The 27968-nt window shown below is 38.5% G+C and overlaps 1 protein-coding gene across 4 annotated transcripts in view; it reads left to right on the forward strand.

Annotated features, from left to right (window-relative positions):
• The window catches only part of LOC136873914 (protein lin-54 homolog), a 264832-nt gene that overhangs the window by 98438 nt on the left and 138426 nt on the right, over positions 1-27968 (forward strand). For all 4 annotated transcript variants that reach the window (XM_067147255.2, XM_067147284.2, XM_067147265.2 and 1 more), the window contains one exon: positions 26707-26913. In XM_067147255.2, the coding sequence (XP_067003356.1) occupies positions 26707-26913 (207 nt within the window). The remainder of the gene's footprint in view (positions 1-26706; positions 26914-27968) is intronic.

The following is a 27968-nucleotide window of genomic DNA, read 5'->3' on the forward strand; positions in this document are numbered from 1 at the left end:
CAGGAGAAGAAACAGAGATATGGTGATAACATTTGTAGATTTCAAGAAAGCTTATGATTGCATCCATAGAGAATCTCTGTTTAAAATTTTAAGGCACCTTGGACTACACCCCAAATTAATAAATATGATAAAATTGACTCTCACCAATACCAAGTCAAAAGTGAAGTTTAGGGGGGAAACATCAGAGACATTTGAAATTAAAACTGGACTACGGCAGGGAGATGGGCTCTCACCACTATTATTTAACTGTGCTCTAGAAATGGTAATGAGGGAATGGTTTAGAAAATGTCCCCCCAAAATAAAGATTGGCCGAAAAATCAAAACAAATTGCCTGGGTTTTGCTGACGATTTAGCATTACTAGCAGTGGACATAAAAGAAGCAAAAACCCAGATATCAGAACTTCAAAACATTGCAAATAAAATTGGCCTCAAAATATCATTTGAAAAAACAGAAATTATGCCCCAAAAACCAACACAGCTAAAAGAAGTCACCATAAATGGTAATAAAATCAAAATAGTAACTCAGTTTAAATATCTTGGAGAAGTAATAACACATAACTTAAATGAAAAAATCTCAATCCAAGTAAGAACAAATAGATTAGCTAAAGCACAAAAATTAACATGGGATATCTACAAAAAGAAATGTCTATCAATAAATACAAAAATAAAACACTACAACACAGTTATAAAACCGGAAGCTACATATGCAGCAGAAACACTCTTTTACCTGAATAAACAATCAAAGACTGACAGACTTCAGAAAATTGAAAGGAGGATTGGAAGAACCTGTATCAACAAAAAATATCAGAAAGATGGACAGTGGCGGTTAATACCTAACAAAGTCGTGTACAAAGAGCTAGAACCCATTACAGATACTATGCGTAAGAGGAGACTGGGATTCTTTGGACATATCATGAAGATGCAGGACTCGAGACTTCTGAAACAACTAGTACAACACAATCTCGTCTCAAAAAATACCACAACAGGATGTAAATGGATCAGAGAAGTAAGAGAGGATCTGAAGGAAATAGGCCTTACAACAGAAGACACCACAGATAAGATAAAATTGAATACAAAACTCAAGAATACAAACCTCCGCTTTACCCTTACACAAAACAAACCAACAACACGCACATTTTCAACTGAGGAAAGGGCACGAAGATCGGAGCGTCTGAAGAAGTACTGGGAGGACCGCAAAGCCCGAACAATCCCTTCAAAGAGACCTGAACGACGGACTGACTAAAGTGATCCTATGTGGTCATAAAAGAAGAAGAAGAAGAAGAAGAAGAAGAACCATGAATGGGTCTGGACATACCTCGAGACTCAAGATTAACAACTTTCTTTGCTAGTTGATCTAGGTTAGTCTTTCATCTCCCAATTGGAGTTGGACAATCCCCTCTACATGTTTGACATTTTTAAGTTCAGTTTTTAGTTCACCAACATCTTTACAAATACGACTAATTTGTGTGGTCATATTTTCGGCTTGTTGAGTGAAGCGTTTGTCAAACTCGCCCTGCTTAGCTTTTAATAAGCCAACTTCATTTCCTACTCTGGAAATGTCATTTTTAACTGTCTCCCTAAGAGTATCTTGGACAGAAACAAATTTAGCCTGCATCTGTGAAAGCTGACCATGTGACTCCTGAAATTCAGTTTTGAAAATTTCAATGTCCTTTGTAAGCTGTTGGAATGAGGGGAGAACATCCTTCAAATATTCCTTAACAACTTCTATTACTTGATCTTTAATAGTTTTTCTCATTTCTTCAACAATATGAGTCATTTGAGAAGTGATTTCAGTGAATCGGTCATTAAATTTTTGGTTGGATTCGGCAAATCTTCTTTCTGTATTAGCACTTGCTTGACTGAAACGTGATTCTAATTTCTCATTCATTTCAGTAAATTTGGTCTCAAACTGGGATTGAACTAAGCCCTGTAAGCGCTGTTCTAAATGAGTATTAGATTCAGCTAAACATCCAAGTTGGCATTTGATTCTGCTAAGTTATTTAAACACTGTTCTAGATTAGCATTTGATTCTTCTAAACTCCTATCTAAGTTGGCATTTGATTCTGTTAAAATCAATCAATCAGTCACTACTGATCTGCATTTAGGGCAGTCGCCCAGGTGGCAGATTCCCTATCTGTTGTTTTCCTAGCCCTCTCTTAAATGATTGCAAAGAAATTGGAAATTTATTGAACATCTCCCTTGGTAAGTTATTCCAGTCCCTAACTCCCCTTCCTATAAATGAATATTTGCCCCAATTTGTCCTCTTGAATTCTAACTTTATCTTCATATTGTGATCTTTCCTACTTTTAAAGACACCATCCAAACTTATTCGTCTACTGATGTCCTCCCACGCCATCTCTCCACTGACAGCCCAGAACATACCACTTATACGTTATAATTCTCATGTTAGGTCCGTATTGAAATGTACGTAAATACAAAGTATGTTACAAGTGTTATTATTTTTATATCCACCTATTCAATACAGATATATATATATATAATTTTTTTTTTTTTAGAAATTAAATATTATTATAAAATGTTACGGGACATGTTTCGCCCATATTAAGGGCATCATCAGCCTCAAACTCAAACCTGTATGGTGAAAAATCAGGATCATGATTGCTCTTACAAGTCATAAAAATATATCATTGTAGGTGTCTGTCCAAACATACAAATTGTTAGAATGTCCTTGGCTAAAATTGCAGTATCAAGCTGCATGTCAAAAGTTCACACGATTATACTTTCTGGAGCTTTGAAAAAATTTGTTGGGGGTAGAGCAATAAACAGCTCAGAAATGTGCCTCCTTGAAGACTGAGCTGTTTATTGCTCTACCCCCAACAAATTTTTTCAACGCTCCGGAAAGTATAATCGTGTGAACTTTTGACATGCAGCTTGATACTGCAATTTTAGCCAAGGACATTGCAATTTGTATGTTTGGACAGACACCTACTATGATGTCATCTTTTTATGACTTGTAAGAGCAATCAGGATCCTGATTTTTCACCATACAGGTTTGAGTTTGAGGCTGATGATGCCCTTAATATGGGCGAAACATGTCCCTTAACATTTTATAATAATATTTAATTTCTTAAAAAAAAAAAAAATCTCTTTGTATTGAATAGGTGGATATAAAAATAATAACACTTGTAACATACTTTGTATTTACATACCACTTAGTCGAGCAGCTCGTCTCCTTTCTCCGAAGTCTCCCTAGCCCAAACTTTGCAACATTTTTGTAACGCTACTCTTTTGTCGGAAATCGCCCAGAACAAATCGAGCTGCTTTTCTTTGGATTTTTTCCAGTTCTTGAATCAAGTAGTCCTGGTAAGGGTCCCATACACTGGAACCATACTCTAGTTGTGGTCTCACCAGAGACAAATATGCTCTCTCCTTTACATCCTTACTACAACCCCTAAATACTCTCATAACCATATGCAGAAATCTGTACCCTTTATTTACAATCATATTTATGTGATTACCCCAATGATGATCTCTCCTTATATTAATACCTAGGTATTTACAATGATCCACAAAGGGAACTTTCATCCCATCAATGCAGTAATTAAAACTGAGAGGACTTTTCCTATTTGTGAAACTCACAACCTGCCTTTTATCCCCATTTATCATCATACCATTGCCTACTCTCCATCTCACAACATTATAGAGGTCATTTTGCAGTTGCTCACAATCTTGTAACTTATTTATTACTCTGTACAGAATAACATCATCTGCGAAGCCTTATCTCTGATTCCACTTCTTTACACATATCATTGATATATATAAAAAAACATAAAGGTCCAATAATACTGCCTTGAAGAATTCCCCTCTTAATTTTTACAGGGACAGATAAAGCTTCACCTACTCTAATTCTCTGAGTTCTATTTTCTAGAAACAGAGCCACCCATTCAGTCACTCTTTTTTCTAGTCCAATTGCACTCATTTTTGCCAGTAGTCTCCCATGATCTACCCTATCAAATGCCTTAGATAAGTCAATCACAATACAGTCCAATTGACCTCCTGAATCCAGGATATCTGATATATCTTGCTGGAATCCTACAAGTTGGGCTTCAGTGGAATAACCTTTCCTAAACCCAAACTGCCTTCTTTCAAACCAGTTATTAATTTTGCAAACATGTCTAATATAATCAGAAAGAATGCTTTCCCAAAGCTTACATACAATGCATGTCAAACTGTTGGCCTGTAATTTTCAGCTTTATGTTTATCACCCTTTCCTTTATAAACAGGGGCTACTATAGCAACTCTCCATTCATTTGGCAAAGTTCCTTCATGCAAACAATAATCAAACAAGTACTTCAAGTATGGTACTATATCCCAACCCATTGCCTTTAGTATATCCCCAGAAATCTTATCAATTCCAGCTGCTTTTCTAGTTTTCAACTTTTGTATCTTGCTGTAAATGTCATTGCTGTCATAGGTAAATTTTAATACTTCTTTAGTATTAGTCACCTCCTCTATATGGACATTATCCTTGTAACCAACAATCTTTACATACTGCTGACTGAATACTTCTGCCTCTTGAAGATCCTCGCATACACACTCCCCTTGTTCATTAATTATTCCTGGAATCCTCCTTGGAACCTGTTTCTGCCTTAAAGTACCTATACATACTCTTCCATTTTTCACTAAAATTAGTGTGGCCACCAAGTGTATGCTTGCCATCATGTTATCCTGAGCAGACTTCTTTGCTAGATTCAATTTCCTAGTAAGTTCCTTCAATTTCTCCTTACTTTCACAGCGATTTCTAACTCTATTTCTTTCCAACCTGCATCTCCTTCTTAGACTCTTTACTTCCCTGTTATAATATAGTGGATCTTTACCATTCCTTACCACCTTTAAAGGTACAAACCTATTTTCACATTCCTCAACAATTACTTTAAACCCATCCCAGAGTCTGTTTACATTTTTATTTACAGTTTTCCACCGATCATAGTTACTTACTAAAAACTCCCTCATGCCTGTTTTATCAGCCATATGGTACTGCCTAATAGTCCTACTTTTAAGACCTTCCTTTCTTTCACATTTATTTTTAATTACCACAAAAACAGTTTCGTGGTCACTAATACCATCTATTACTTCGGTTTCTCTATAGACCTCATCTGGCTTTACCAGCACCACATCCAGAATATTCTTCCCTCTAGTTGGTTCCATCACTTTCTGAATCAGGTGCCGTTCTCAAACTAACTTACTTGCCATTTGTTTGTCATGCTTCCTGTCGTTCGCATTACCTTCCCAATTGACATTTGGTAAATTGAGATCACCCGCTACGATCACGTTCCTTTCCTTATCGTTTTCCACATAGCTGATTATCTTATCAAATAATTCTGAATCAGCATCTGCGCTACCCTTTCCTGGTCTGTACACTCCAAAGACATCAAGTTGCCTATTATCTTTAGAAATGAGCCTTAAACCCTAGAATTTCGTGCTTGTCATCTTTAACTTTTTCGTAGCTTACAAATTCTTCTTTCACGAGAATGAATTCTCCCCTTCCTACCATTCCTATCCTATCTCTACGATATGCCCTCCAGTTCCGTGAGAAAATTTCTGCCATGATTCAACTCCTATTACAATATCTGGTAAGTATATATCTATTAAATTACTTAATTCTATTCCTTTCTTTACAATACTTCTACAGTTGAGCACTAACAGTTTTATGTCATTCCTACTTGATTTCCAGTTCCCTGTTCCCTTAACACCGCTCCCTAGCGCACCCGAGCTAATTTATTTAAACGTTAATTTACATTAGCAAGATTAGCGTTAGTTTGAACATTAGATTCAGCTATGCTAGAGAGATTGTTGTTAGTCTTTGTGAGACACCGCCCTAAGTTAGCGCATGTTTCAGTAAGCCTAGTCTCTAAATTGGCATTAGCCTCGCTTATATTAAGCCTAAGGGCTTCAATTGCCGCTAGAATGTTATTCATTTTCATAGTAGTTTTACTAATTTGAAACATGATACTTAAAATATTTCAAGTGTGGATTGAAATATAAGTTGCTTTAAAAATTCAAAAACACTCATAAGAATATAAATACATGAGTTATGCTTCGGCTTAAAACACATATAGTTTTACACATTATATAACATCATGGAAGTTTGAAAAAATTGTATCAGCTGTCACTCTTAACAAGTAGGGCCTAACCTAACTATATAATTTACATTTCAGTCTGAAAAAGACAGAGATACCATAAGTTTCATATTATTGGGTGTCAGAGCTGTTCTCCTGTCAGACATTACAGTACAATACGTTGAGAATGCCCTCTCACTATCAACATTACTGACTGGGATTCATAAGGCCTTCACTGCAGCTTCCATAAAATACTCATATTCTGGTTTCAGGGAAAGAAGAATGGCAATCACATCAATATATCTACCCGCTCTACATGAACTAGTAACTAGATCCCTAAACACTGTGCATGGTTCAAGGTATTCTGACGTTGAAAGTTCTCGTAGGATGGGAATTTGCTTTTCTTAGATGAGGGAGTTCATCATTTTCTAAATCACTTTCCATTATGCTTTTTGGATCAAAACGTTTACCGAGAGAAGAAATGATAAACTTTCCTGTGTTAAACTCTATTAATTGGTTCAGCTTTTTCAGGCTTGCTCTACCTACAATTTGAAACAAAGATGTTAAATGCATCTGCATTCGTTTCGGTAGTTTGGAAAGTTTATCTGAAATTGTCTCAAAAAATGCGTCCTCTAGTAATTTAAAGCCTTCGGAAAGGTCACTAAGCTTAGATTTAAGTACATTAATTAACGGCATGTTGGAACTCTCTAATGTAGTTACAACATTTTTAGCAATGCTCAACAAGAAAAATAGCTAGGTAATGAATTTTTATTACTTTATTTTGGGTCAAGGCTTTAAAATAGTTCAAAGCAACACTCTCATCTTCAATAGATTCAACAAAGTCTACTAGATAAAGAAGATATTCTCCAAGGTACTAAACACTTTTAAAGCATGAGTTCCACCTGGTGATCACAGGAATAGGGAAGAGTTCACCTTTAGTGTGTTCGTCTTCATATTTCTGTTTCAAGAATTGAATGTATGCATGCTTTCTTTTTTGTGTATTAAGGAAGATATGTTTTGCCTGTACAACACATTGATTCAAAGCACTAAGTTCCACGACCCATACACTGCCCACTAAATTCAGTTTATGGGCCCAGCACTGCGGTGTACCCAACCCTTCTGAAACTAGAACCGTAATTGCATTTATATAATTGCCCATGTAACGTGCTGAATCTGAAGTAATAGAAACTACATTCTGGTACCGAAGTTCATGGTTGTGAATTACACTCGTAATTGCTTGAGAACATTCTGTACCGTAGCATTAGCATATGCAGTAACTTTCATTCCCCTTATAAATAACTTCTGAACTGTACTATCGCCACAACTAACCACATTTATCAGAACCATAAATACACATTGCCCTTTTTTGTCAATCCTCCTTCGCAGCTTCTTTTGTCCTTCCTCCTCCTCTTTGATGATTCGTGTTACAGAACCTTCCCTCAGTCTTCCAGCTGTGGGCAAGTCTCTCGCCCTTTAAAAAAATCAATAGGCCTAATATTAGAGGGCTATTTAACATCATCTGAATGAATTAAATGCTTTGTAAGTAAATGAGGGCTCCAGCATGCATTATCTAGGCCTAAATGTCATTAAACGAGAAAACTAGCATAACCGCACAAAGGTATTAGAAAAACATAACCTCACATCTATTCCCCAAAAAAATGTCTAGTATTACACTAACCTGGTATATATTTCTCCATCCACTCTCAGAGCTTTGGATGATCAACTTTTTCCAGTGGAATATTTGCCTCAATAAAAGCTCGAGTTGTAGATAAAATTAATGTGTCTTTATCGTATTTTGCTCGTTTTGCCTGCGAACTAGTGTCTGTGAGATTAGCTTGTCTTGTGATACCTGTAGTCATTAGCGCTTTTTCCTTGTTCTTATGTGAAACTGTTATTAATACGTTTCAGGCACGTGTCCTTTCTCTGCCACTCAATTTGCACATCAGTATTTTTCTAGTTTTTTCAAACACTGTCACAACCACATTTATAAACTGAACACAAGATAAAAAGAATTAAACGCGCCGATCAGCAGCGATTTTCAACAGGAAAGACAAAATACACAGTCACGTTACACATAATTATGAATACTTAGTATGACGAATTTCTCGCTTCACAGGAAACTAATTCAGTGATAATCGATGTATGGTATCTTAGCTTTTCGTATACACTGACTTAGCAAATGTCATGGGATAGTCACCTAAAAGCGTGTGGGGCCTTCCTCTGGCCCTGCGAACTGCAGTGAGACGCCGTGGATGTGAGTCGACAAGTCTCTGGTAGTCCTCTGGACGCAGCTGCCGCCAAATCGTTTGTAGAGCGGGCGCCAATGCTGGTCTGTTCGTGGGTGCAGGATCCATGGCACGGAGCCTGCATTCCAGGACATCCCAGATGTGCTCAATAGGGTTCATATCGGGGCTCCTGGGTGGATATGGCAGTCGTTGGACCTCCGCTGCATGTTCCTGGAACCATTCCCGGGGCGATGTGGTGGCGCGTTATCATCTTGAAACTTCGCAGAACCGTCTGGGCGCTGGAAGGCCAAAAATGGGTGGAGATGGTCTCCAAGCAGCTCAACATACCGCGTACCATTCAAAGTCTCTTCCAGAACAACTAGGGGGGCCCATTCCATACCAGGAAAATGCACCCCAGACCATAACAGACACACCAGCGCCCTGAACCACACCTTTGAGGCAGGCGGGATCCATCGCTTCATGACATCTGCGCCATACACGGTGCCTCCCATCGGCATGGTGCAGTTGAAATCGTGATTTGTCTGACCATATCATGTTACGCCATTGTTCCAGTGTCCATCCCTGGTGACTGGCGACAAATGCGCGTCGTCGTGCCCGATGACATTGGGTTAACAGTGGCACCCGTGTGCGGCGCCGGCTCCCGTACCCCATAGAACCCATGTTCCTTCGGATTGTCCACTGGGAGACGTGTCTAGCATGGCCTGTGTTGAATTGAGCCGTGATTTGTTGCACGGTTGCCTTTCTGTCACTATTGACAATCCATCTCAGATGTTGCCGGTCACGCTCATCGAGGGTGACTGGACGGCTGGTCGTTTGTTTGTTGTGGACGGTGACACTTGCATTCAACCATTCACGATACAACCTGGACACGGTTGATCGTGTGAAGCTCAATTCCCGCACCACTTCTGAAATCACACTTCCCATCCGTCGGGCACCGACCACCATACCCCGTTCGAACGGTGTCAGCTCACGAGGACGTTCCATGTTACATCTGTCACATGCACAGCTATTGCTCACAAGGTCTCCTATACAACTGCCACTGGCACAGGGTGCGTGTGGTGCGCAGGCAACAGCCCTGCGCATCAGTGCTCCGCTATCCCATGACATTTGCTCAGTCAGTGTATACAGTATCAAAAGGGTATTATAAAGTCGATTGTGGCCATCGATTATCAGATTTTATTGCCACAACTCGCCTCGTATCTCCATCATAAACTTCAAATGATGCAATTCCAAATAATTTTGTAAATTACTTTGCAATTTTGCTTAAACGTAAATAGTTTTGTGTTTTTTAGCCAAATTTTTAAAATTTTGCATATTCGCACCTTGCGAAAAACAGGTGCCTCTAGCTATAGAGAGTGCAGCATATGGTGAGAAGCCTGTTATAATGACATTTATTTTACTAAGAAACAATGTTAGGTTTGTCATATCCTAAGGAAGTGACAAGCTGGGGACTGAAATGCACTACAATGAAAACTCGAGTTTAAGGCAGCTTAATGCCAATATTATCTATATTGAATTACTGAAAATAAATTATGTACAGTATATACAAAATTTACACTCTTTTCAAATAAGACTCAATTGAGCAATTAGGGAACTGCCTAACCTACCAGTTTCTCTCTAGCTGTGAGTTCTTGAGTTCCCTAGTTAAGTTTTTAATTACTGGATGATACTTATCTTCCGAGATGATGAAACCTTCCGCGCTGTCTTCTTTCTTGAGGTTCGGTGTTCACTCGCACACGCTTACACTTCACTCTATTCACTGGCTTCCTTCTCTATAGACCCAAGCGGATGCAGTACTGATACCTTAGCTTAATACAGTCTGAGTGTTCCCCGTAGTATTATCCTCGAACAATGTTCTGAATGCTAATAAGTGTCGTGGTTACCGCTTCCCAACTCTCCGGTTGATCTGCTGCTAGCCTTTAGTTTGTGGACCCCTCCATGGACCTCCACCCATATGCACGAACAACCAAGATCCTTACAGATCTTCCCGTGTGACAGTCTTTACCTGCTATGACTTCCTGCTACTTACCATAGCTAGACAGTACTGATACCTTAGCTTAATACAGTCTGAGTGTTCCCCGTAGTATTATCCTCGAACAACGTTCTGAATGCTAATAAGTGTCGTGGTTACCGCTTCCCAACTCTCCGGTTGATCTGCTGCTAGCCTTTAGTTTGTGGACCCCTCCATGGACCTCCACCCATATGCACGAACAACCAAGATCCTTACAGATCTTCCCGTGTGACAGTCTTTACCTGCTATGACTTCCTGCTACTTACCATAGCTAGACAGTCTATTTGTACGGTTACCTGGGCTAAATCCCTTACTGTGAGATTCGTATAAATTGTGTACCTTTCTGCGACCCTTTTAGGAATCTTCTTCCCGCGTAGATACTTAATGTTTGAGTGAGTGTGATTTCCCGGCTGACCGTCCCAGAATAATCGTTACTCGCTACCGTGATCTGACTTAGTTTCTCACTTGAACTTATTCACGGCTTGACCAGGTTATCACCCTGCCCAGGTACCGTCCCAGCTACTCTTCATGGTCGCCCACTACTTCTCCCTTAAGACTCACTGCTAAGACTCCTCCACTATTGCATTGTGTTTTTCCTTAAGTCATTTCGGTGGTTTCGCTGTTACCAAGCCCTGCAGACTTTGAACCTTGCGTATGTCTGATTTGTCGTGATCCTATTGGTTAGCGGTATCCCTTCCCTGAGGAATTTCTGAACCTTCTCAATTGTTCTAGAAGGACGAATATCGGAAGTTTCCCTTGGTTTATGTGCGTTTCTGAACATCTCATTCTCTGCCCCTTGACTGGGTAAATATCGCGATAAGGGAGACCACTCATCCTGTGTACTTGTTTAACATTTCAACACGCCTATAAGGCTCCTACCGATCTGTACTGCGTCCTCTTAATATTTTCCATGTATGCTTCAGTTCCATTTAATTATAAATATAAGTATTTTACCTTGACAGCTTGAAGTTGTATTTTCATTTTCTGACTTGAAAATTCTTATGTCTACTGTACCCCTGTATTTGTGAAGTCGCGGTTCGAATAGATTTCGAACCGCTCGCTCACGAATTACGAGTTGCGTGCGGTGCCGCATCCGCGATACAACAGGTTATGGTCTACCCAATCAATACCACTTTACAAGTGAAATATTTAATTAAAAACATATTTAAAATATTAGGGACATGTTTCGTCTCTATTTGAGACTTCATCAGCCATAAATCACGTGGTAGATTACGAAACTCAAAATTCAGTTTTTTAAAAATTAAATGTTAATTAAATTAAATGTAAATTAAATTAATATGTTTTTAATTAAGTACAGTAGAGTCTCGTTAATCCGAACTCATTGGGACCGGAGTCCGTTCGGATTACGAATTTTTCGGATTAACCAGAAAATATTTTCTAATAATGTTATTGTTTTTTACGTCCGCTAAAAACTTTTACCGTTTCCGGAGACACCTAGGTGCTGGGATTTTCTCCCACAGAAGTCCTTTTACGTGCCAGTAAATCTACTTACACGAGCCTGACAAATACCACCAGACTGAGCCAGGATTGAACCTACCAATTTGGGATCAGAAGGCCAGCGCCTCAACCGTCTGAGGAAAATAGTTTCTACAATACAGTAGAGTACATACTGTAATTTGAAATGTCCACTCCTTAGCAGTTACATTAATAAAAATACTGTGCAAAATTACCGTAGGGTAGTTAAGAACCCGTAGAGGAGAAAACGCTGCTATGTCCACTGATCTGATGTTTATGAGACGCTGGTTTAACACTGCATCTTCAAGTAGGTTTCAATCACTGCGGCAAGAGAAACTAACAGACTTTTTAAAGATAAACGACCAGTGATTGATTGTTTATCACGTGTAATTATGTTTACATTAACTTATTCTAGTAAAATTTGACTAATAAAATGCAAGTAAATCTTCATTCTATAATATGTTCTTTCATTTCAATAAGGAGATTTTTTTAAACTGAATATTTCAGATCGGATTAACCGGATATTCGGATTAACGGGACTCTAGTGTAGTTCACTTGTAAAGTGATGTGTATTGATTGGGTGAACCATAATCTAACATTGTTTCTTAGTTTTAGCTGTATCAATATGGATCTATAATTATGAAGGTCGTAAATTGTATTTATTTTATTTGATATCGATGTTGATTGCCATAGGGAACCTGAAATATTTGTCCCGAATGAGTAAATTTATAATACCAGTATATATTGTCCGTTATTGGACATTATAAATTTCCAGCAAACTCATTCCTGGTTGCAGTGTTGCCAACTTATATTTTCAAGATCCGCTAAACACTACTAAAAATACGCTAAAATTCCGCCAAGAAATCCGATCTCAAATAATGAGCAATAATAATAATAAATAATAGTAATAATAATAATAATAATAATAAAAGTAAATGTCTGCACTCACCTGATCTGTGAGTTTCACTGGGGTTAACCCCCTGCCTGTGAGCCGGCGAGCTAAAACTTGTAGGCGTTTTACTGCCGGCTATAAACTAGGTGAATCCCCTACCTCAAGGGCCACATACAGAACAGGCCAGTTCATTAAACGGTCTTCCTTCATAGCATAAAATAAGTGCTACTCTCTCACAGTTGCATTACCTGTCGTCATTTCGTCAAGTAAGAGATGAGTAACCTTTCCCCACGCATTACAAATTTATGATACCATGATCTCATAACATCAAATCCAAATAACACGTTTTCCTCATGTGACTGCTAGCTCCTTAGAAGAAATACGGAATAGCTTGGAGACAGACTGGAGTACAAATTTTAAAAAACGTAAAATGGATAAAACACTAAATTCCGCTATAATAAATCTAGAATTCCGCCAAAAATCCGCTGTCCGCTAAATGATATATTTCTCCGCCGACAGTCTTCTAATTCCGCCAAATTTAGCGGAAAATCCGCTAAGTTGGCAACACTGTGTTGCCAGCGTTTCGCCCCCATGTACTCAGTTGGATTCATCTGTTGGTACATAGCACACCCACCAAGATGCATGGCTAGTGCATACCGTGGAGGCCACTGTGTAGGCTACTTCAAGGCACTGGCAGTGCCAATGCACTATGAGAGACTTTGTCTCATTACCAAAAATTTATTCCTTCTTTGCCCATCAGATGATATAGATGTTGATTCCCATAGGGAACCTGAAATATTTGTCCCGAATAAGTAAAATTATAATACCAATATAAATGGTCCGTTATTGGACATTATAAATTTCCAACTAACTCATTCCTGGCTGGCAGCGTTTTGCCCCTGTATACTAAGTTGGGCTCATCAGTTGGTACATAGCACACCCACCAAGACCCACGGCTAGTGCATACCGTTGAGGCCACTGCATAGGCGACTTGAAGCCACCGGCAGTGCCAATGCACTATGTGAGACTTTGTCTCATTACCAAAAATTGATGCATGCTTGGCCATCAGATGATATAGATGTGGATTCCCATAGGGAATCTGAAATATTTGTCCCGAATGAGTAAATTTATAATACCAATATAAATGGTCCCTTATTGGACATTATAAATTTGCAGCTAACTCATTCCTGGCTGGCAGCGTTTTCCCCCGTGTGCTAAGTTGGGCTCATCAGTTGGTACATAGCACACCCACCAAGTTGCATGGCTAGTGCATACCGTGGAGGCCACTGCATAGGCTACTTGAAATACGGGCAGTGCCAATGCACTATGAGAGACTTTGTCTCATTACCAAAAATTGATGCCTGCTTGGCCATCAGATGATATAGATGGTGATTCCCATAGGGAAGCTGAAATATTTGTCCCGAATTAGTAAATTTATAATACCAATATAAATGGCCCGTTATTGGACATTACAAATTTCCAGCTAACTCCTTCCTGGTTGCCAGCGTTTCGCCCTCGTGTGCTAAGTTGGGAATTCAGGCCTACGTTAAGTACAAATACAGTGAAATCCCTCATGGTGCAGAAGACGAAAACATCATTGCAATTAGGAAGGGTGCTTCAAGGACACCTACACTGAAAAACAGCTGTTGAATGCGAAATAAGCAACAAAATATTTTCTTCACAGTAGTAACAGGTGATGTGCAAGTTTTATTGTGTAATATGATATACTTGAGAACACGTTGCTGTCGAGAAGGCAAAGGACGTTTCATTATCGAAAGGAGAAGAGTGGGCTTTGGATTTAACTTGATCATTTTTGGTTGGGGGGAGGGGGGGGAATTTCTGACAACCCACTTCAAAGGTTGGCACCTCTGCATTCACTGTATTTGTAATGAAGTCTATCCATCTCATTGCTGGCTGCTCTCATATGAGTTCCTTCCAATCTTCCTAGAATACGGTAGAAGTCTGTTGTAACGAGAATTCATAACGGCAAAAATTTTCTCGCTATAGCGGATTGCTGTTATATCCAATTTTCCGTTAGTCAGGGAAACCCCATACAGATTAAAATCGGTATGAAGCGGCAATCAGATTTTTCGAAACTTGCGTTTTCGCAGATGATATCCATACTACTTTTCTTCAAAATCCGATAGTACATGAAACTGTATGTTTAATTACATTCTGAAAAAAATAGTATCACTCCAGAGACTTCTGTGGCAAAAGTTAACAGTTTACTTCTTCAAACGGGGTCACCTAATCTAACCGTATATGTATCATGAAAACATATTTCAAGCACATATAAAGAAATGATAACCTCCTCACTAAAAATTTACATGGGAATAGTCTTTAATTAAAAGAAATAAGTTTCATAATGATAGATCCGTATTGAACTGTGATTACAATAGAATAAAATAATATATTATTATTGGTCCACCTTTTCAATACAAAATGAAAATAGTTTAAATTACATAGGGACTAGTTTCGACCTAGTAATATGTCATCATCAGCCTGAAGTAAATTAAAGCGTAAATATCGAAGAAAACATAAACAATGTAAACACAAGTACAGTCTTTTTAAAGGTACATACCATGTGGGAAATTGAGTAGCAATATATTAAAAAATAATAACTCTTCCAGTTGACGAAGCACTGAGCGGAAGTTATGTAAAGTTCTGTGCACCGTATATCATAAAAGTCCAGTGTGCACTAAATGATGTTATAAAGAAGAATTATCAGTTGAATGCTGGCTTCTTTATAACATCATTTAGTGCACACTGGACTTTTAAGATATACGGCGCACCGAACTTTACATAACTTCCGCTCAGTGCTTCGTCAATTGGAAGAGTTATTATTTTTTAATATATTGCTATTGCAGGGCAGCAAGAAATTACTGTATGGTATCTTAAGAAACAAAAAGAGAGATCAAGTAAACACCAGATTTGTGAAGGATGAAGGTGGCATAATTTTAACAAAGCCAGAAGAAATAAGAAATAGATGGAGAGAGTAATTTCAGAAGCTGCTGAACATAAGAACGGATGACAGTCATTCAATGGACGACCAGGAAAGGCAATTAGTTGACGAAGAAATGGATAAAGAAATTACAATGAATGAAATTGAAATGGCAGTAAGAAAGATGAAGAATGGAAAAACTGCTGGAATAGATGAAATTTCAGTGGAGATGATAAAGGCAGCTGGAGCTGTAGGCCTGCAGTGGACATATCGGGTTCTCAGGAATGTCTGGGAGAATGAGGTCCCTGAGGATTGGCAAAAAGGAATAATCATCCCAATTTTCAAGAAAGGTGATAAGAAAGTTTTGAAGAACTACAGGGGAATTACTCTAATATCCCATGTTGCTAAGATAATGGAAAGGATACTTGAAAGTAGAATAAGGTTGAGGGTTGAGAAGCAGATACAGGAAAATCAGTTTGGCATCAGAAGTGGAAGATCAACAATAGAGCCCATTTTCATTATGAGACAACTAATGGAAAAGCATTGGGAGTACGGGAATGATATGGTGATGACATTCATTGATGTTGAAAAGGCATATGACAGTGTCCCTAGGACGAAAGTTTGGGACAGTCTGGTGCAAAAAAGAATTGGACAGGGATTAATAAAAATGATCATGGCATTGTATAAGGAATGTTGTAGTTGCGTGCAAACACAAGTTGGCATGACAAGTTTGTTCAAAATAACTAGTGGGCTGAGACAGGGAAATGTTCTATCACCAATCCTGTTTACAATAGTAATGGATGACATCATGAGAACAGCAAAAGCAGCATATGGAGGAAGAGAAATGAACATGATGTTATTTGCAGATGATATTGTGATTTGGGGAGAAGACTACAGGAAGGTTCAAGAACAGTTGAATGTGGTGAATGGGAAGATTGAAGAATGTGGATTGAAAATAAGTGTAGAAAAGAGTAAAACTCTTGTTATGACGAGAGGGGAGAAAGAAGGGAAAGGTCAGATTAGACTTGCAGACAAGCCCCTGGAAATAGTGGAAACGTTTATATACCTGGGGAGTGAATTAATGGAGAATGCTCGACTGGATGCTGAGATTAGTAAAAGGATTCAAGCTGGAAGTTGTTTCTATCATAGTGTAAGAAATATGTTATGGGACAAAGATGTGCCAATGGAAGCAAAAGATACTATGTACAAGATGTACTACGTACCCATAACAACTTACGGAGCAGAAACTTGGACAATGACAAAGAAGGATGAGAGTCGAATACAGGGAGCCAAAATGAAATTCTTGAGGAGTATGATACAGAAGAGTAGACAAGACAAAATAAGAAATGAGAAAATCCGGGAAGAAATTGGAGTGGAAAAAATGAATGATAGAATAGAGAAGAGCCGACTAAGATGGTTTGGGCACATAAAGCGAATGAGCGACGAAAGAATGACAAAAAAGTGATGGAAATGCAAATCCAAGGAAGGAGAGGCCGTGGACGACCACGATTGAGATGGAAGGATACCATCCAACGCAGCATTATAGAAAGAAACCTGGACTGGGACACAGTGTTGGAGGAGGAGTGGTGGAAAGACCGAAGAAAGTGGAGAGGAACCATATTTGCCCCTACCCGGCTACAGCTGGATAAAGGGAAATAATGATGATGATGATGGTGATGATATTGCTACTCAATTTCCCACATGGTATGTACCTTTAAAAAGACTGTACTTGTGTCTACATTGTTTGTGTTTTCTTCGATATTTACGCTTTAATTTACTTCAGGCTGATGATGACCTATTACTAGGTCAAAACTAGTCCCTATGTAATTTAAACTATTTTCATTTTGTATTGAAAAGGTGGACCAATAATAATATATTATTTTACTCTATTGGGAATAGTCTTTCCGAAATTTAACTAGTCGCGAGAAAATATAAACTATCCTCTGAAATCAGTGACGTACTCTAACATATCTTAAGGTGTATCACATTCTTACTTAATTTCAGTATATAATATTAAAACTGAACGAATGTTTATTTCAGCCTTCATTTCTAACCTGTTAACACCGGCTATCTGCCACGTTAATCACTCATTTATTATGAAAACGTGTTAGCCTCTTCCATTTCTAATTTTCTTCAGTGAACAGCAGTCAACAGGTATTACTAACCGACTCCGACATTGCCTTTGATTGTTGACGAGAGAGCTTGCAAGTGTACGTAGAGAGAAAATGATACCGAAGTTTGCATTTTGTGGCAAGCAATTCACTTTTCTTAATCAAACAGTGAACCTAACCTAACTTAACTGTGTCTGTACCACGAAAACACGTCAAGCGCCAGTAGATTAATGCTAACCTTCTCGCTATAAATTTACTTCATTTCAGTATTAAAATTATGTGATAGTTTACTTTAGCCTTTATTTCTAATAATGTAACAACTTCTTTCGGCCACATTATTTACGCAATTATTACGAAATATGTTCTCGTTCATTTTTATTTTGCTTTACGAAACAGCAGTCAATGGGTATTACTAATGTTGACGAGAGAGCTGGCAAATGCTCATAGCCAGAAAACTATACCGTACCAAAGATGTTCGATCGCATTTTGTGGCAAACATTTCAGTTTTCTTATTCAAGCAGCGTCGCCTAACCTAAATAAACTGTACTATATGTATGACGAAAACATATTTCAAGCGCCAATAGAGAAATGATAACCTCGATATAAATTTATGTGCGAATAGCCTTTCCGAAATTAAATTTAACCAGATGCTAGAAAATATAAACTAACCTCTGAAATAAATGATGTGTTCTGCCATATCTTACTCGGAAGAACATATATGACATTCTTTTGCCGTTGGGCTCATAGAAGTAGTTACAGTACCTACATATTATAGCAGATCACGTTCTTCCTAAAACAATTGCAACCGGGCGGGTTGGCCATGCGGTTAGGGGCGCACTGCAGTGAGCTTGCATCTGTGAGATAGTAGGTTCGAATCCCACTGTCGGCAGCCCTGAAGATGGTTTTCCGTGGTTTCCCATTTTTGCACCAGGCAAATGCTGGGGCTGTACCTTAATTTAAGGACACAGACGCTACCTTCCAACTCCTAGGCCTTTCCTATCCCATCGTCGCCTCAAGACCTATCTGTGTCGGTGCGACGTAAAATGACTAGCAAAAAACAATTGCATAATGAATTGTTAGTTGAAGCGTTAGGTCTCTGACCACTGGGTAATTAAAACTGTTTTATGGTAACTTTGTTTGAGCATGAATTTCTTGCGAGGTTATATTCACCATTCGCAATTAAGTGCCTTTGGCCGCCATCTTGAACACGAAACTTCGGCAGTACTCAGCATTGGTTCGGACAGACTCATCGGTGAATAATAAAAACATGCCAACTGTCAAACTAGCGGTTTATATTTTTGTATGAATGGTCCACCGCTTTACCATTGCCTGCATCTTTACGTAACTTTTTAATGGGATACCCCTTTCAGACCTGAAAGAAAACTGGCGGTGTGAAGTTTTGTTTGTATTTCAAAAACTGACTAAAATGCTCTTAAATACACATATGTTTAGTTTATTCTACAAAATAAAAATTAACATCTGAAAAAAAGCACCCGCACAATTGTGCGTGTCGGGACTTACTTCATTACCTACAAAAGAGGAAAATTACCTCAAAGCATGTGAATATACATATGTACATAATCAAATGTTCTATTTTCCAGTGGGGAATAATTTAAAACAATTAAATCTTCGTTCAAACACAAGTAAACGTTACATTTTCTACATTGAGGAGGAGTTTTGCTATTACTGCCCTTTTGGCTGCAGCAGCTTGTCGTCAAACCTGAAAGAAATCTGGAGGTGTCAAAACGTCAAAAACTTACTAAAATGCTCTCAGATACTTGTTTTTACAGTTTATTTTACAAAATAAGAACTATCGGCTGAAAAGCAGAGCCCACACAATTGTGCGTGTCAGGACTTCATTCACTACTGGCAAAAAATAAAAAATAAAAAATTCATCTCAGTACATGTGAATATGCACATGTACATGATCAAATGTCCTATTTTACAGTGTTAAACGATTTTAAACAGTTAAAATCTTATACATTACATTTCTCATGTAGAGTACGAGATTTCTTTCTCAGTCCTTTTTGCAACAGCACCCAGCACTCCTGCATGCGTTGGCTGTAAGGAAACCTAGCCCGCACATATGTGCGTATCAACATTCAAAACCTCATGGTATTACGTACGATGTTGAAAGTACACAATTTACGTTTGCTACACAATCTACACACTTCATAGATTATATTCTGATATTCAGTAAAGCTTTCTGGATTAATATGAATGCAATAAATAAATACCTACTTTAGGCATTACTGCTTCCCGCCATATTGCAAATGAACTGTATTTTTGAACTCTTCTTCCTGCCCCTGGTGGTCGAGTACTAAATAAAAACAGCTGAAGTACACGCTATGTGTCCCGCACAAGCACTGCAGTCCGGTCTAGCGCCAAGAAAGCGTCAAATAAGCTCAGACATAAATAAAATACGAACCCGCACAATTGTGCGTACACGGTCTGAAAGGGATAGGCCTACAGTATATGAAAGCCTTTTTACTTGCCGGCACCCACAAATGACCCTGTCGAAGATCTGCTATTGCTGCACTATAGACTTATTTTAACTTCAGTCATACCACACTGGTTTAAATTATCTTATCACAAGAACAGTTATTGGCATTACCTTCAATTTATTGTGTTGAGTGGTAAAAAGAATTGAAGTGATTATTTGTTGTGTGACAGCCTACTTACGGACTAATAGGATAATCGGGACAAGTTCAGTAGCGCGGTACATACGGAATCTGTCTTGTGTTAATCTTGCTATGGATAAGAAAAGGGTCGTGAAACCACTCTTAATGAAGAAAAAATTAAAATCCTTCAAGAAGTAGATAGGAATCCACATCTTAAGCACGTAGAGTTGGCACGAACGTTAAAACTAGCACCTTCTACTTTGAATACTATTGTGGACAACCGAGACAAAATTGAAAATGCGTATAAGGAAAATAGAAACGGAAAAAGAAACGGGTGGGTGAAGGAAAGTTTCCGACGTTGGAAAGAATGATTTTGAATAAATAAATTTCTAACTTCTGATTGGAATGCGAAATAGGCTACAAGCGCAATCAAGCGCACTGGCTTATTCAGCAGTTGCACTGACAACAAAGATCTTTCCATAGAACAAAGAACATAGAACTAAAAATAAACCACTTTTCGCTTTGAGAAAATCAAATGATCATAGATATGTCTCTCGGTCATGACCATCCACCAATGGCTGCACGGTTCCGTTACACATTTTGTGGCGGTAACTTCCGTGACGCATAATTTCGGATGACTCCCAGCCATGTTCCCTGTATGTCAACAGGACAGCTTTGGGGGGGGGGAAATAGCGTGATAACTAACTTCACCGCTCCTAGCTGCAGTGGAATCTATTACTGTGCTTCAACTTAGCACTGTCCTGTCTTTTTCTAGTGTAAAGTCATTGCTGCCTATCAGTGACTCAAAACTCAGCTTTACCTAAGCTAACAGCTTGCCCCTCTAAGTTGCAGTATACTCGGTGTTCGAGAATTCAAGGTCATTTCCTGTTATCGCGCGACGTTCTCCGACCGACCTGTGGCAGGGGCTCTTAACTCTGTTGGGTCACATTCTGTACACAAGGGATGACAAAGAACGTTTTCAGGTCTGGGGAATATATGATCGTACTAAGCAGTAGAGGCGAAAAATCGTGTCGTGTTAAGTGAGTTATTTTTTATACAGATTTAATACGATGATCGCCGGGACTTCAAATTTATGACGTGCTAAATGGGAAAACGCGTTAATGAGGAATGTACTAACAAGGTTTCACTGTATGTGAAGCAAGCATGAAATTCAAGACAAATTTTAAAAACACTCATCACAGTCACATGTCCTGTGCAAGCTCCCAGCTTACCTCCAATTGGAAGACTGCACCTCACAGAAGACCAGCTGAAACATAAAATATCAGCACTAGAGGAATCTTGTAGAACTCAGCTCAGCTGAAACAAGTGTGAACACAACGATGTTGATGGGTAAAAATGTTGAGATGTTCATTTATTTCCAATATGGATCATTGAAGAAGCACTTAAAATACCAGCACTTGCAGAATCTTCTAGAACTCAGCTTGGCTGAAGTAAGTATGAACAGAATGATGTTGATGGGAAAGAGTTGATATGTTCATTTGTTTCCAACATGGCAGAAACAAATATGGAGGAAAAAGTAAATAAAAAATAAGAGAAATAAAATCATAAAAATAAAAAATGCCTAAGGTGGGGCTGATGGATGTGGAATAGTGGGTGATTGCTGGTGGGAAAGAAGGGGGTTTTAGAGTACTTAGTACATTTTTATTGAATATAGGAATTTAATATATCAAATAAAGGGTTTGTTTTTTCAGATATTTCATTAAGGTTCCACAGACACAGCAGATTTCCAGCATTTTCAAACTAAGAAGACTAATTCTAAATATAAAATATATATTGTGGTGTTCAAATGTGCATGGATGAGAAATGTAAAAGTCAAAAATTGTTCACCAGTTCATTGTGATGTCACTTACTTGATGTTCAGTCACACACACATTCTTTGGATTCCTGTATTACAATGTTAAATACTCTTGTTTTAATTTTTTTTAAACATCTTATTTCTAATTTAAACCGTACTATGTTTTTATAAAACTTGCATCAGTAGGAAGTCTATGTTTTCTGAAAGTTTAATAATAAAGTATCACTTGTCTCGATGTTCTTACGAGGGTGGATCAAATATCAACGGGATTTATTTTTTATTTAAATTCATTTATTGAAAAAAAGGCAATTGCAGTTTATTTTTCACATAGTTCCCTGCTTTGGAAATGCATTTGTCCCAGCATGTGGGCAGTTTTTGATGCACTCATCATAAATAGAATAGGGTCGTGTCACCAGCCAGTTGCACACGAAGTCTTCCATACTCGCATCATGTTCAAATCGTTGCCTTCCTAGAGCTTTTTTAAGCAGTCCAAACAAATGGGAATCACGCGGCAATAAGTCCGGGCTGTAAGGAGGATGATCAAGTGTAGTCCATTTCCTGTAGCTTGGAGACAGTTAGAGCTGCAGTGTGGGGCCGCGCATTGTCGTGGAGGAGGATGACCTGCTGAATCGGTTGGTCTCGTCTTTTGCGGCGATATGCAACCCTCGCCTTGTTCGACAGCTCGCAGTAGTAAACAACATTGTGCGTCACTCATGAAAAAAATCAATCAGCAAAATGACTCGCTGATCAAAAAAATTGTTGCAAGAATCTTGCCAGCTGATCGAGTCTTGGCTTTTACTGGTGCTGCCTCCCTTTTCCTCCGCCACTCCTTACTAGCGCTTTTGGATTTGGGAGTGTAGTGGTGGATCCATGTTTCGTCGCAAGTGATGATCTGACTCAGAAATGCATCACCTTCTTCCGCAAACCATGTTGTGTAAGCCTCTGACAGACCCCCAAATGTTTCAACTTCAAATTTTTGGTCAAAAGGCAAGGGACCCATCTGGAACACACATTACAGAACTGTAGGTCGTTTACGATGATTGCTTGACAGCTCCCATAACTGACTCCGACTTGTTCTGCAATTTCTGATACTCTCGCTCGTCGAACATCTTCAGTAATGTCTTTAACCACACTAATGTTTTCATCTGTAATGCTAGTCCGAGGATGGCGATCGTATTGCTGATTTTCCAACGTTCTCGTCCTTCCTTGAACTTTTTATGCCAGACAAACACATGCATCCTTGACAATATTTGATCACTGAACTGTGCAGTCAATCTCTGGCAAATTTCTGCCGCTGTAACTCCTTCACGAGCAAGAAATTCTATAATTATGCATTGCGCAATGGAGGGGTGCGCACATCGTTGAGCGTTACTGATGAAATTGCAGGAAATATCTAACAGCACACTCTCCCCACTCCTAACGGTCCCGTCTAAGCATAGCAGAAGCGTGGGACCAGTCCTGCCAACTGTTGATGACCAGGCAAGTTGGCCGTGCGGTTAGATTCGCACAGCTGTGAGCGTGCATCCAGGAGATAGTGGGTTCGAACCCCACTGTCAGCAACCCTGAAGATGGTTTTCTGTGGTTTCCCATTTTCACACCAGGCAAATGCTGGGGCTGTACCTTAGTTTTTTTTGCTATTTGTTTCACGTCACACCGACACAGATAGGTCTTATGGTGACGATGGTACAGGAAAGGCCTAGAAATGTGAAGGAAGCGGCCGTGGCCTTAATTAAGGTACAGCTCCAGCATTTGCTGGGTGTGAAAATGGGATACCACTGAAAACCATCGCCAGGACTGCCGACAGTGGGGTTTGAACCCACTATCTCCCAGATGCGGGCTCACAGCGCATGCCCCTAACCGCACAGCCAACTTGCCCGGTGTGTACCTTAATTAAGACCACGGCCGCTTCCTTTCCACTCCTAGACCTTTCCGGTCCCATTGTTGCCATAAGATCTATCTGTCAGTGTGACGTAATGAAAAAATAGGAAAAAACTGTTGATGTTCAGGAACAAAAATCCTGTTTATATTTGATCGACCTTCGTAACATGCTTTGGCTTCTACAATAAAACAGGTGCGAGTTGTGTGTTTTCAAGTGGCGAATATGTTTAAAATCTTCATATAATTTGCTCGAGGTGAAGTTGTCTAAGTTTAATGCCTCATTACCTGAAGTGGGATTGTGAAAATGTTCCCTTCTTCATAATTGCGATCTGTTGTAGGATTATGCTGTATTTGATTATCTAATTAGAAGAAAAATAAGAGTTTTACTAATAGAGAATGTCTATAAAGCTTGTTATAAAGATGTTCTGTGTGCATTTTTCTTTCTTTCTTTCTTTCTTTCTTTCTTTCTTTCTTTCTTTCTGTCTCTAGCCTTTCACCTGTCTCCTTGTCGGGAGCACACTGTGTACAGCCTCAACCGATGGAGGCTAGCTATTGCGGCAGTGGAGGGGAAAGGTGGTGGGGCAAGGGAGAGGCTGGGGTAGGTGGGGGCGTGTCCTGCGGTGTCTTAATTGTGTGTTCTCGTTTCCGTTTATTAACTCTCTTTAAGTAATTTGTTTTAGGGGAGGGGTGGCGGCATTGAAAAGGATGTTTGTTTTTTCTGTTATTTCTTTAAGATTAAAATTGGGGTTGGCATATTGATCCATATTGATGTAAAATTCCTCAAATACTGTATATTGAGCAAAGGGCGCTTCAAATTTATACTTAGAATTGCCATATCGCTTTCAATGTTAGAAAATTTATGTTTATACTCTTCTATGAGTTGTCCTATGGATGAGAAACTATTGTGTTTCACAACATTTACTTGTTCATTATACCGGATGAAGAAATTCTGATGTAGCTGGCCTCACGCTTATTGCATGGCAATCAACAAGAATAATTAAAGAACCACCTAATCAATGCTTTATTTTTTGCGTTGGGCAAAATTAAATATACATCTAAGATAGATGTTCGTAACATTACCTGCTTGGTTAGCATTTGTATTGCAAGTAGTCCACTTCATGACCGTATCGATGAGTATAATCAACAAGAATAATTAAAGATTAATCTAAGATTATACTCATCGATATGGTCATGAAGTGGACTACTTGCAATATTGCATGGCATTCAGTACTATACTCCTGAGTGGTTATATTTTTGATGTTCTCATTAACGGATTTAATTTTATGCAGAATGGTGGCATTATTGCATTAATTTTTAAAGGCTATTCTTAAATTACATCTTTTGTTGTATCTAAACTTAATCCATGAAATAACTAAACAAAACGGATACAACAAAAAATTTGATCAATAAAATCATGCAAAAAATAAAATATCAGCTGAAATTGAAATTAATCAAAGAAAGACTGTGATTTTCACTTTTAACAATGCCAATATCCTTCCCATAACCAACATCTTTAAAAGACGTATAATAATAGTTTTGATTAGGTGGAAAGTCCAATGTTTATACTTGTGATCATTGGAATTATCAATACGGCACATGAAGCGAATAGATTATGATGCTGCCCATCTGAGACGATGGCCATCAACCAATGCTTCTACACTCGTAGCACATGCTTTCTCGAGAACAACATTAGAGGCATAGTTTTCCCACTTGATGTTCATGATGGAGCGTAGTTTTTGCTTGTGAAAGCACTCTCAGCTTTTTGATGTCATGGTGATATAAGGTCCACGTTTCACAGCCATAGAGAAGTGCAGGCATGACTACAGCCTGGTACACCATTAGTTTTGTGAACTGAAGGATAATACACAGTTTATTATTATTATTATTATTACTATTATTATTATTATTATTATTATTATTATTATTTACATTTTATGGCCTTCATTGGACCACTCTAGCCAACTTTATACAAAGAATTTTTCAGTTTCCTGTCAGCCCAATACTTCTTCATTCTCTCTGATCTTATCCTTCTTTCTTCATCGGAAATCACCCTTCCTATTGTCTGTTTGTTGATTCTGATATGCAGTCTGGTTTGTTTGTCTGTGAGTTTCTTGATTTTGTCGGTTTTGTTTCTTAGATCTTTCACTGTAATTTGTAGTTCATCCATATCTTCCTTGATTTCTGTAATCCACTTAATTTTGCACTTACTATTCCATAATTTTTCTAATATAGGAATATTAAAGGGGCAGACAAAAATTGACATAACGGGGCTCGCGTTATATGCCGTACTCGCTATAGCGGACTTCTACTGTAATAATTTGTCCCATGAAATAAGACTATTTCATATTATGCCCAAAATATGGTAGCTGTAACCTTGTAATTTATGCTTTAATGGAGATGTTCTGGATTGATCTTCCTATTTGTTCACTGGAACAGTAAAATATCAGTATAACCAAATATTGGGGACCCCAGAATTTAATTTGTTATATTGAATTTTTTTAACCCTGAAATTAGTCAGTTATTAATAACTAACTTGTTATATCCACTCTTTAAAATTCATTCTGTATATTTTAATGAATCATTTATTCAGATGTTTATTGATTCTGGTCAAAGGTCAGTGTATCTGTTCTCTAGGTTGCACCAAAATCATCGACAGGTCAGCCTGGTCAAAGGATTTTGATACCAGCATCTGCACCAGTGTCTCAGCTGCGACCAGGTACAAATGTAACAACACTACCAGCCACTGCTGTTAACCAGTTAACATCAGGAGCTGCAATATTGCCATCGGGTGCCAGCAGTTACGTCATGTTACCAGCTCAGTACGTCCAGCAAGTTAGAAATGTGAGCATTGTCTGTTAATGTTTTTGTGGGGATCTGTGAATTTTCCTCGATGATTTTTATGCAATATTGGGATATATCAAAAAGAGGAATTTCATTATTTATGTGTGTGTGTATGTATATATGTATTTACATTTTTTTTAAGCAAAACTGATCTTTCTGTACAGTTTTTGAGCTATAACTTACAAACATATTTCAACCAGGGTAGAGTGACTTACATTCTTTTTGGTGTATTATATTTATACGAGACGAACTGCAACTTCTCATTTCTTCAGTTTAGGTGTAGTATGTTGGTTAGCAAATGACATTAATGAAATGGTTATTAGAATGTGCACCTGTCTAGAACTAAGGTTGCTGCTAGCAATAAAACACCCTCCAGGTAACGAGAAGTTTCCCCATGTCTGTTTCTGTACTTTCTTTTGTTTTCTGAAGGAATGGGTGGTGTTTTTATTTTAATGAATCAGAGATGCACTGGTAAAACATTTCCCATGAAAGTTGACAGCCATCTTGGCAAGTTTGTTGATGATGTGATCAATACCGTATTTCATCATGTACTAGACCCCCTCGTCTATTAGACCCCGCTGAATTTCCAAGACAAAGAAAAACTTATCTCTCATATAAGATACCCCAACATAATTCATCAAAGAAGAATGTCAATTCCACTTCAGAGTGGGTACAGGCTGTATTGCAGCTCCAATGACATCACACAAATAGGTGAATAGTTTCATCCTTCTGACCCACGCAGTACAAATCCATCAAAGTCATGCAGTACATTTGTTTCATAGTTATGAAATATCTGCCTCTGTAGCGTAGTGCAGCTTCAATGACACAGGTGATGACGTCGCACAAATAGGTAAACAGATTCATATGTCAAACACACGCATTGCAAGCACACATCAATCTTACAATGTGTCTGTTTTGTTGTTAAGAATCTCCGTCACCCCAGCAAAACAGATAGCACAATTAGTTGCCATTCTCGGGACCCAGGTTCAATTCCTGGTATTGTCAGAGATTTAAGAATGGACGCATGCCTAAAAAAAAATGCTGCACCACCTCAG

Source organism: Anabrus simplex, chromosome 1 (genome assembly GCF_040414725.1).
Source record: "Anabrus simplex isolate iqAnaSimp1 chromosome 1, ASM4041472v1, whole genome shotgun sequence".
NCBI lineage: Eukaryota > Metazoa > Arthropoda > Insecta > Orthoptera > Tettigoniidae > Anabrus > Anabrus simplex.